Source organism: Notechis scutatus, chromosome 6 (assembly GCF_049901735.1).
Source record: "Notechis scutatus isolate UNSWTSFEM ecotype Mainland chromosome 6, rNotScu1.2, whole genome shotgun sequence".
NCBI lineage: Eukaryota > Metazoa > Chordata > Lepidosauria > Squamata > Elapidae > Notechis > Notechis scutatus.
In genome coordinates this window covers 42,134,332-42,146,970 of record NC_142014.1, presented here as the reverse complement: position 1 = coordinate 42,146,970, position 12,639 = coordinate 42,134,332, and the positions used below count along the sequence as shown (strand labels likewise).

Sequence of the window (12,639 nt, the reverse complement as noted above, 5' to 3'; positions counted from 1 at the left end):
TTTACTTTGCATTGAATCTTATGTTTCCTGTTTTCATTCTGCTGATTGATTTTTGCTGCTTGATCATTTGTATTTTCATCTGGTAGAGTAATATTATCAACATAGTATAGGTAGTTGCCGACTTACGACTAATTTGTTAAAGAGTGGTTTGGGTGACACTATAGCAAAATGTATCAGACAACTAAGTACAAAGAGTCTGAATTAATTCTCTAACGTAGAGTTAGAAAACTGTAATTTAGTGGGGGGTTTGCTAGCTTTGGGTTTTAGTTTTGGCTCTGGGGCCAGTATTCTTCAACAATTTTATTAATGACCTGGATGATGGTAAGGATGAGCAACATATTAAATTTAAGTTTAACAGAAAGTTGAGAGATCTAGCCAACATACAGTACGACAGCAGATTTCAGACTGATCTGGAGGAATTGGTAGACTGGGCTGAGAGGAACAGGATGTCTTTTACTAGGGAGATAAATAAAATATTACATTTAAGTAGGAAAAAAATGTAGGATACATGTGTACAAAATGGGAAATTCATGATTTGGAAACACTGAAAAGGATTTGGATGTGGTCACTGATAACAATCTGAACATAAAAGACTAACACAATACTGAGCTGCATTAGAAACCATGTATGAAGGAAGCATGAAGTTATCAGTTTTCACTACCTGGCATTGGTGAGACCACACTTTGAGTAGTGTACATGATTCTAGGCATCACATTTACAAAAAGATATTGACAGCTTGGAGATGGTTCAGAAAATGACAACAAACACCATTCAGAGACCTTAGGATATCCCCTACAAGATAATAGATTAAAGGAGTTTACAATGTTTAGTTTGGAAATAGCCATGCTCAGGTATATAAAGGGAAAACACAGGGAACTTGATCAAAAACTACTTCCCACAGAAGCAGAAATAGATAATGTAAGTTATTCCCTAAATTTCAGTTAAATATAATTCTTTTTTAAAATCTTCCTGATAGATTTATACAACTGTGTAAGAGACTATCTGTGGGTTCTCCACCTATGGAACAGATAGACAGCCCTTATGGAAAACTGCTTTTCACAATTTAGAGCAGGGGTGTCAAACTGAAGGCCCGGGGGGCGGATCTGGCCCACGAGGTGCTTTCATCTGGCCCATGCAGCTACCCTGGAAACAGAGAAGGATCGGCCCGCAGAGCCTCTGCCAGTGAAAATGGAGCTCGGGAGGGCCATCCATAGCCCTCCCAAGCTCCATTTTCTTTGGCAGAAGGTTGCAGGAGACTGTTGCAGCCAAAAATGAAGTTCGGGAGCCCGTTTTCACTGGCAGAGCGCTCAGGCCACCACAGGCATCCCCAACATGAGTGACATCAAGTTGGACACACCCACCTTGGCCACGTCTCCCACCCCCCACCCCCCTGAGGTCAAACACAACCCTGATGTGGCCCTCAATGAAATCAAGTTTGATACCCCTGCTTTAGAGGGTTGATCTTGTGGCCTCTCCCAACCCTACAGTTGTATGATTCTTTAGAAAAAGTTTATATCTTTTAAATAAAACTTTCATTATTTTAAAAAATGCCATTCTTTAAAGCAGCGATTCTCAACCTTTTCTTCACCACAGACCTCCTTTAAATACATTTTATGACCATAGACCATGGTCATGAACCCCCAAGACTCAAGATTTAAATCATAACATTTCTTCAAGCCTTTGTGAACCTCCTGTGACATCGCAGCCCCCCCCCACCCGGGGTCCACAGACCGAAAACCACAGCTTTAAAGCATTGGAAGGTATTTAACAGTCATTTTGTGTATGTATTGTGCATTGATTTCTAAACAGTGGCTGGTACTCAGAAAAAGTAAAAGCTAAGCATTTAACAGCGCTGTTAATAACACAGCCAATGAGAAAGTAATTTCAATGCATGTTAAATCAAAATATTGTCACACCCTTTGCCTCATATGCAAAAGCCAGGACAATATGGAGGCAAACATAATGCAGAGAGACATAAATAAGCTCTGTAGTACTAATTGGACACAATACTGCAATCTGCAAAGTTGATTAACACCCCCGTTCTCAGGCTGGGAAATGCAGTGGCAGAATTAAGCATCTGAATATGCATGGCTTCTATAATTACAACTCTCTTTAAAATCTGTTCACTTGATAAAATTGTGTTTCACATTATTGTGATAGCTCTGCATGCCTTGGAAAATAGATAAATAAAATGACTATGTACAGAGAAAGCATCCTACAAATCAGTCCATGTATACATAACAGTAAGTTCACTTTTTTAAAAAAATAGCAATCTGGAAAACTATTAGGTTTATTTGAGAATTTGATTTGATGTCTGTGGGAAAAGAGCTTGATTTACTTTGGACTAGATTAGTAGATCATCAACCCACAATCTCAAATAACCCTTCAGGGCGGGATGGTGATAAAATGAAAGTCCAGGGCCATAAATTGCATAAAGTTTGCTGGGGCTGTGCAAGACAATTGAAAGAGGTGCCTCATAAAACTGTAACAATATGTTCAAAATATTTTGTTTAATCATTACAACAGTCACTTTGTTTGCGAAGCTCACTTGGCTATTTCACATGCAAATATAGTCAGGGACAGCTATTAAAGCAGTCACAAAAATCTTGCAAACTGTCTTATTTGCTTTAAGGATTTAAAGACAGCTGTTTCCAAATCAAAGTCCCATGCTCGCAGAGCAAAGCATTGGTTTCAAATGCTTTGTACAATCACGTTATTTACTAAAGTCATACCTATCTGTATAACCAAATACAAACTTGCTTGTATTATGTATTATTGTAAGCTGTCATAAGTCAGTTATGATTTTTCTGAATGTAAACCTGAAGGATGGATGGATGGATGGATGGATGGATGGATGGATGGATGGATGGATGGATGGGAGAGAGAGGGGGGGGATAAAGAATAGTCCCTCTTTTCCAAACACATAGAATTCTTAATAGAAGCAACAATAACATTTGCCCAAGGCAATTACAAATAAAACCACATGGTTATTAATGAGAGTATGGTTTGTAGTGAAAGTAACTGAATCCTTTCAGAGTATAAAGTACAATACTTGCTGTTGTTGAAAAAAAAAAAACCAAGGACAGATTGAATCATTAGATAATTCATTTCTGTTTTTTTATAAAATCCATGTATTTGTTACAATCAATAACTGCAAAACACAACCCCACTCACCTTATATACAGCAGGAACAATTTGGTGCATTTTTAGCCTATGAAATACAAACACGTCATAAACTGCTGACACTGCCAGCACGGTCACTCCTTGCTCCTTCCATAACATGCTGCAAGTGGCACACAGACCAGCACCCAAGATCCAGCCCCAGGTTCCTTCTGAGTAGCTTCTTGTACAGCAGTGTTTAATGTAACAGACTAGGGAGAGCAGAAAGAAAAGGCAAGCTCCAATATCAGCTCTTCCCACAATCCCTGCCACTGCTTCAGTGTGAATGGGATGAGAAGCAAACAGCAAACCAGCTAATAAGGTCCAGTGTCCATCACCAAACAGGACTCGAGAAAAATTAGTGAAAAGACCCGTGACTGCTGCATGTAGAAGGACATTTACAAGGTGGTAACTCCAAGGATCCATTCCTCCAATAGCATAGTTAATGCGAAAAGAGAGTGTGCAGAGAGGTCTGTAGGATTTATGGCTCCCACTGTGGGTCAGAAGAGTGCCCCAAAAGTCATTATAGAATAACTGTGTCCATGGTGTTTCAGGAAGAAGATCTTGGTTTGTCTTGATTGCTCGGCTACAAAAAACAAAACAAATACAAAAATAATCAAACTACATGACAACAATAAATGGAATTGCTAAATAATATAACTGAAATTAACAAATTTGTTTTCAATTTTGATATGAAATTAGCATAAAAAGGTACATTATCAAGCATAGTACTTCTTCCTCCATTTTAAACTCAGTCCTCCATTTTAAACTCCACACAAGTAGTGATAGAAGTGCTGCTTCTACTAACTTTTCAATTCAATAAATTTCCTCATCAATTGGCTTTTCAGACCTTGGAAACATAGGATACATTAACTTAAAACAATTCATTTATCTGAGCCTAATCCAGAAGCAATCATTGATAAATTATAATTATGATGTAAAAGAAATATAATCAACTAAAAAACTGTGACTGAAATTTGCAGATAAATGTCTCAAAAAAAGAGATAGCTACTTAATATGAGTAGGAAAGGTAGCCAAAAGTTTATAGATTTGAAGGTCTATACTTTGGTTCCACACGAAGTACAAACGTATATAATTTGCCTTTGATATCCACATATTTTAGGCAACAGATTGCCTCCTATTCTTCTCTTTGCAACTTTTTATACACTGAAAATGATTGCTCCAGAGAAACAGAAACCTTCAAGTTGCTGATGGAATGATTTTCATTACTGGAAACATCCCATTGGATTTTCCTCTCAATTCATAGAAAAGCATACAGAATCATTTCAAATTAAATTGAAGTTCTACTTTTTAAAAGTTTTGACCATCTGATTGAGAATGAAAGAAACAGGTTCTTACTGTTAATTGATAAGGATTAAACACATACACACTATACTATTTAAAGCAGAATTAGGAATCTTGCGACCTCCAAATTTATTTATAAGTGTATTATATTTCTTCATTTTATTTGAGTCTTAAGAGGTACATGTTTAGTCAAAATGTGATAAAATGCTATATACAAATGAATGACACAATAATGCATCATAATATTTCATAATACAATATTGGTGACATGGATAGTTCACTCAATAAAAGAAATCATTAAAAGCCTTCTGTACAGAGAGGTCTTGATGTATTCCAAAAGGTCATGACAGCCATAATAGGAAGGACTGTTCTCTACAAATATTGCCTATTTCCAAGCCCCTCTGACCAAATGTCCTGGTGTGGGAGGGATTTATAGCAGCACTTTTGATTTATATTTGTTGGACACATTGATTTTACTTGGGATACGTACTCTCACACTTTCTCAGATCCCAATCCCATTAGAATTTTTTAAGTAACAACCAATACCTTGAATTTCATGTAACACCTGAAAATATAGTACTTGGCCTATAAGCACACATACATTTGGCATCAGTTGAAGTGTTCAAGTCATTGAGTTCACGTACCATCCTGTTTTAGGAAAAACCAAGTTTCTAGTCTGCTTCTTCTAGAGTTCTTAAAGAGGAGGTGAACCAGATTTCCTTTGAGATTATCTACAGCAAGAATCCTACCCCTATCTTGCAGATGGCCAGATGCAGCAGGTGTCAAGTGGTGGTATCACAAGATGTCAGCTCTATCAAAAGACTGCACTATGGCAATTTCCAATCTCTCTTTCTCTACCATCACTTACTTTTCCATTTCCACCATATTTTCCTTTCCTGGTTTACCCATATGCCTCCATCTGAGAGAGTGTCACTGGCCCAAAGTCACGCAGCTGGCTTCATGCCTACAGTGGGACTAAAATGCATGATCCAGGTTTCCAGTGTGGTACTATAACTACTGCATCAAATTGTCCCTCACAGTAACTAATTGAAATAAAAAACCGAGTGTGGGTTTGGTTGCTTGTAACCGGCAGTTTCTTACTGGAATATGTTAGTAATACAGATAGTTCTCAATTTACGACCACAACCGAGCCCAAAATTTGTTAAGTTAACTTTGCCCCAATTTACAACCTTTCTTGCCAAGGGTTGTTAGGTGAATCATTGCCTTTGTTAAGTTGGCAACATGGTTATGGCTGGCTTCCCCATTCACTTTGCTTGTCAGAAGGTCACAAAAGGGGATCACATGATCTTGGGACATCGCAATTGTCATAAATACATGCCAGCTGCTAAGTGTCCGAATTTTGATTATGTGATCACAGGGATCTGCAATGGACATAAGTGTGAAATATGGTCAAAAGTCACTTTTTAATGCCACCGTAACTTCAAATGGTCTCTAAACAAACTGTTGTAAATTGAGGACTACCCATATTAAGCTAAACCTACAAAGGGAGCAAGTCACTGATGTATTAATTTTTTTCCTTGTAAATGTTATTTTCTTCAACAAAAGTGTTTAAAGAAAACAATATCTGAAATTATTTGCAAATATGATAAATGAAGAAAGCTGAAGAAATATTTTTTTCTTATTAAATGCTCATTTGGGATTTAAATAAATTAAGCATAAAAGAGAAAATAAGGACGTTCCAATTCTAAACATATTCCAATTTCATATCCAAAATATTGACATTTATCTTTTGGAGTTTCTGAAGGTTAGACAATCAGTTTTTCAGAGTAGTTATTACTGAACAAGTGTAAAATCAAACTTCAATACTGCTATCTCAGTGATGTTGTTACTAAGTACATTTGCACCTTATTACTTTCAGGCATAATTAATATTCTCACTTTTCTGAAATAAAAATGCATTAACAAATTAAACAATGATGGGTTTTTTAGCAGTTGACAGTATTTTTTTTGTCCAGATTGAAAAAAATGAGTACATTTATTAACATCTTGACAAAGACTAGAAGCATTTCTGCATAACATTCCAGGTAATTAATGTTTTCTGAAAGACATTTTTGACTGAAGGGACAAACTAGCATCGGGTTAGTGTTATCAATAGGTTCTCTAACAAAAACATTATCTTCCATAGACATTCTTCTTATTAATCCAATGTCACTATAATAAAAGAAATTATCCATGGCTGTTCAATAAAAGATTCTAATCTCTGCTCTCTCTGAAAGGCGAAGTGTCATAAAGAAAGTCATTTGTCAAAGTTCCAAGCAAGTCTTGCATTTTTTAATTTTTTGTTTGGCAAAGACAGTATTTGCTGGCTCTGAAGTAAAGTCTACCTTTCAAGTTTTAATCACTCTTCATTTTACATAACCCAGGAGGAAACTGTGCCTTACTCAAGAAATCACTAATGGATTATATAGGGTTGTGGAAAGTCAGTTATCACTGTTTTAAATAACTAAACTGTTCTGGTTGGTTTTTTTTTTTTTTAAAGGAAAATAAAATGATGGCAAATCCTCTGCACAAACAAAACAATTTATTCAATGATCAGTCAACATTACACAAAATTACAAGACGCTAAACAATAGAAAAACAACTCTACAAGGAAGAATTGTTCCAGCAGGCATGATTAAACTCCATCCTCATGAAGCTTCTCTTGCACAGGTTACCTCAACTCACCTTAATAGTAGGAAGATAAAATCCACCAAGGCTTAAACAATATCATGGGTATTACAAAACAGGATCACATCAAAGGGAATCATACCATTTATTCAGATTGACATTTGCCCTTTGCCTAGGTTGCATCGCTTTCATTTCTAAAAATATTGCCAGAAAAAACAGAAATACAAATGATTTCACAAAGTCTATCTACCTATAGAGCTGGATGTCTAGATGACAATAATCACTTCAACTAGAAATCAAAATATATTGTAAGAAAGGATTTTTAAAAGATCAATACATTGTCTATTGATGACTAGAAGCTTCTAATGGACTTTTGCATAAAAATGGGGAAAAAATAAATTGTGATTTATGATGTTGATTAGACAGTACAGATTAGAGAAAGAAAGGGTCATGATGTAACGTTACACTGAGAATTAAAATATACCGTATTTCTATTTATAATTGCTATGAATAATATTGGAAGCCATTTCTTTACATCTTAGTGTGTTCAGGTACTGCTAGTTGGTTTAATTTACTTAGAAGAGTGTCTGGAATAATGGTATTGAATGCTGAACTGAAGTCTACAAAGAGGACCCTTGCATTGGTATTTGGAGATTCAAGGTGTTGTAGGATGTAATGCAGAGCCATGTTAACAGCATCATCTGTCGATCTATTTGCTCAGTATGCAAACTGCATGGGATCTAACAGTGGATCCATTATGGTTTTCAGGTGGGACAGCACAAGCCTTTCAAAGATTTTCATAACTACAGATGTTAGAGCAACTGGTCTGTAGTCATTCAGTTCCTTGATGGAAGGCTTCTTTGGCACTGGGATGATGGTAGAATGTTTGAAGCAGGAAGGAACATAGCACATCTCTAGTGATCTACTGAAGATTCGGGTGAAGATGGGGGCCAATTGGTCAGCACATACTTTTAAGCAAGAAGGAGTTATCTTGTCTGGCCCTGGTGCTTTTCCTGGCTTCTGTCTTTGCAATAGATCTTGCACTTCTTTTTCTGTGATCACCAAAGGTTGTGAGCTCAATAGATTGGGGCCAGTTGTAGGAGGCTTGACTGTTGTTGGTGTGTTGAGATGTGGGTTGTGGAGATAGGTGGCTGTACTTTCTTTTCAAACCTGCAGTAAAACACATTCAGGTCATCTGCTAGTTGTTGATTTCCTTCTGTCTGGGAAGGAGGTTTGCTGAAGCCAGTGATGTTTTTAACTTCATGAAAACATATACATACACATGTGTTTACACAAAACTATATACATTATAATTTAGCTTTCTCCATATATATTATTTCATTCTTTCACTGAAGATAGATCATAAGAAAGTCATGTAGATCATAGGTGTCAAACTTGATTGCATCATGTGATCATGGGTGTCAAACTCGATTGCATCATGATGTGATGTTTTTTGCCTTTGAGGAACTGGGGTGGGCGTGGCCTGCGTGTGATGCATCCAGCCTGCAGATTGCCAATTTGACACCCCTGATGTAGATGATGATAAAATCAAACAGCATTCCTATTCTCAGAACTCTCCAAGTTGCTTCAGGTATAATTCAGCATTCAAACTTTATTATGAAGAAGAAACAGTATCACTTTTAATGTTCCATTAATCAGTGGAACAACTTGCCTCAAGAAGTTGTGGGTGCTCCAATACTGGAGGTTTGGACAATAATTTGTCTAAAATGGTATAGGGTTTCCTGCTTGAGCAAGGGGTTAGACTAGAACAGGGGTCCCCAACCCGCAGTCCATGGCCTCGTGCAGGCAACCAGGCTGAACAAGTGGCAGCCAAGCACATGAAGCTGTATTTGTGCAAGTGGCACATACACATGCAAAACCGTCCACTCTTCCATCCACTTTCCCCCACCACCACCATCATTACTGCCAGTCTGCAGAGCTAGGAGGGTGGGAGACTGCTGGATTAGAAGACCTCCAAGGTCCCTTCCAAATCTGTTATTCTGTTTTCCTGTCAACTCTGTTAATATTTTGTCTTAATGAAGTAACACAGTATAAAAAATATCAGGCCTGAGGCATTAAACTCTCCTTGTTCTTATTATTCCAGTTAACTCTTCATTCATATGGATATATATAATGGGATGCTGTTGAGATAACAAACAGGTTTGTAATCTATGTCAAAAAGAAATATGCAACGAGCCACATAGTTGTTGCTCAACAGACACAATTAGTAATAATTTCTTAAATTTGCATGCTGCTTGACTCCCAATGACTTGAGCAGCTCACAACAATCAAATAAGTAATAAGTAATTGCAATAAAATCAGTAAAAGATGGCAACTGTCGCAGATCAGATAGAATGAAGGGAGGGATCTCAATCTTTCTTGCCGAAGACCTTGGTGAAGAACCAGATCTTCATGGCTCTTCTGAATAACCAGAGAGTGGAGAACATCTGAATCTTGTACAGAATCTCATTCCAGATGGTAGATGCTGACCTACAAAAGGTACACTTCTGGGGTCCTGATAGATGACAATGATTAATCAAGGGAACCTGGAGTGTGCCAACCCTGCATGCTGAAATTGGCTGGGCATTTATCATGGGACACAGGCAGTCCCTCAAATAACCAGATCCTATGCCATCATATACTACATCGATTTTCGAATCTGCTATCCTATAAATTTATATACTATAAATTATGGAAAAGGAAAAACTCCTACACATGAAAAAATGATTATACAGTTTGAATTTTAAGTTCCTAGAAATACAATAAAGATAATCCTCCATTTGTGACCATTCATTTACTATAGACTGAATTAAAAATAGCCTCAAAAAGGGTGCTTTATAGCCTATAAAGCACATCTGACCATTGGAAAATGTTGAATTACCCCTATAAATGTTGAACTAACCAGTTTGCAGTTACAACTGGTTGCCAAGCATCCTACAATAATGTGATTACCATTTGCATACTTTTTCTGCCAACTTCTCTAGAAAATCAGTAAGGAAGCATCGGTCGGAACCCTGACACAGGGGAGTTTACAAGCTACTGCTGCCATCTGCCAGGAGGATTGTGGGTGCAGAAATCCTTTGTCAGGTAGCTGTTTCACTCTGAAACAACTGCTTGCTGAAGGATTTGAAACTCAAGGAGGCAGAAGCTGAAATCCTTTGGCAGGAAGCTTTTTCAGCCAGCCCCTGGAGATGAGAGGAAGCGGAAATCCAAACACAATTTTCAGCTGTGAGCAGAGATGCAATGCAGTAAGGACTGCCTGTAATACTATTCATAATTCAGCAAACTTAATCTATTTAGAAGAAAAATGTTAATACTGATATTAGAACTTGCACTAGCCTTCTCCAAAATTAAAAGTGGTATTTAACAGCCTGTTATCATGTGCATTTTCTTATATATTATTTTGATATCCATATAATCAAATGATACAGGTAGTCCTCACTTAGTGATCGCTACTTCAGCAATCATTCTAACTTAAGATGGTACTGAACAAGTTGTACTTAGGATTGATCCTCAAAATTCCAGCTGTCACAGCATCCCAGAGTCATGTGATCGGCTTTGGGACTTTCCTTGATGGCTTCCTACAAGCAAAGTTAATGGAGAAACTGGCAGGAGATTGCAAATGGTGGCATGACAAATCATGGTGATTCATTTAATGAAAGCAACCAGAAATGCCAGAATTTCTATTGATAAGCCACTAAATCATATAATTTTGCACTTTATAACTGCATTGCTTAGTGGTAGGAATGCCAGTCTCAACTGCCATCATTAAGCTGTGTAGCAAGCTATTACTGAGGCCTAAGCATTGAAAGAACATGACAAACAGCCCAAAACACAACATTAGTGATGATATGTTACAAAAGAAAATATATATAGGAAATGGTAAAGTATGCGTGCATGTATATGTCTGTCAATAACAAGCATAATACAATTAACAATGATACAAATAAAGTTATTAAATTAAATTGATCACATGAAAGTATTCTTTGAAAGAATAGAAAGCTAAGAGAACAGAATGAGAAAATGTTTATGAGTACAGATTGCTCTCAATTGGGATTGGAATTTCCATTACAAATCAGCACAGTCATAAAGCAAGCTATCATGTGACCAGATCCAATTTTATAACCATTTTTATCATGGTTGTTAAGTAATTTAAGTAAATCAGAAGCTAACTGGGAAGGTCATAAAGCACAATCGCATGACAATAAGATGTGAGTTGGTTGCCAAATACCTAAACTGAAATCACATGATCGTGGAAGTCAAAGATAATAACAAAAATTTCTTCCAACATATAAATAACAAGAAAAAAATCAAGGAAATAGTCGGTCCACTAAAGAGAGAAGATGGCAAGGAAGTAACAGGCAACAGAGAGAAAGCAGAACTGCTTAACTCATTCTTTGCATCCGTCTTCACGCAAAAAACAGAACAGAAATAAAAGTCAAAATAAGCAAAAAAAAATAGTAAGAGAACACCTGTCTGATCTTGATGAAAACAAATCACCGGGGCCTGATGGATTACATCCCAGAGTTTTAAAGGAGTGGCAGAGGTCATCTCAGAACCACTGCACCATATCTTTCAAAAATCCCGAAGCACCGGGGAACTACCAGAGGACTGGAAAAGAGCTGATGTGGTTCCCATCTTCAAAAAAGGGGGAAAAACAGACCCAGGAAACTATAGATCAATCAGCCTAACATCAATACCTGGGAAGATACTGGAAAAGATAATAAAAAAAACATCTGCCAACATCTAGAAACAAGTAAAGTAATAACTAGCAGTCAGCACGGGTTTGTTAAAAACAGATCATGCCAAACCAATCTTATTTCATTCTTCAACACAGTGACTAAATTAGTAGACCAGCAAAATACTGTGGACATAATTTATTTAGATTTCAACAAGGCATTTGACAAAGTAGACCACAACCTACTTCTTAGTAAGCTAGAAAAAAGTGGAATAGATAGCACCACCACTAGATGGACTCATAACTGGCTGGCAAACAGTACTCAATGAGTAATCCTTAATGGGTCTAAGTCTAAATGGAGGGAAGTAAGCAGTGGGGTGCCACAAGGTTCCGTCTTAGGCCCAGTACTCTTCAATATCTTCATTAACGACTTAGATGAGGGAATAGAAGAGGAACTTACCAAATTTGCAGATGATACTAAGCTGGCAGGAATAGCTAACACCCAAGAAGATAGGCTCAAGATCAAGATGGATCTTGACAGACTAGAACACTGGGCCGTATCTAACAAAATGAAATGCAATGTAGAGAAAAGTAAAGTCCTACACTTAGGCAAGAAAAACCAAAAGTACACATATAAACTGGGTGAAACCAGGCTCAATAGCTCAGTAACTGTGAGAGGGATCTTGGAATCTTAGTGGACAACCAGCTAAATATGAGCCAGCAGTGTGCAGCAGCAGCAGCAGCCAAAAAAGCTAAAGCAATCCTAAATTGTATTAACAGAGGGATACAATCAAGATCAAGGGAAGTACTAATACCACTCTATAAAGCCTTAGTAAGATCACACTTAGAGTACTGCATCCAGTTTTGTTC

General features: G+C 37.2%; 1 protein-coding gene across 2 annotated transcripts in view; it reads right to left on the bottom strand.

The window, feature by feature from the left end:
• The window catches only part of TMTC2 (transmembrane O-mannosyltransferase targeting cadherins 2), a 205,555-nt gene that overhangs the window by 121,894 nt on the left and 71,022 nt on the right, over positions 1 to 12,639 (bottom strand). The window contains exon 2 of one of the 2 annotated variants that reach the window (XM_026667680.2): positions 3,175 to 3,745. The exons of the other annotated variant lie outside the window; for it this stretch is intronic. Coding sequence (XP_026523465.1) covers positions 3,175 to 3,745 — 571 coding nt within the window. The remainder of the gene's footprint in view (positions 1 to 3,174; positions 3,746 to 12,639) is intronic. 2 annotated transcript variants of the gene reach the window in all.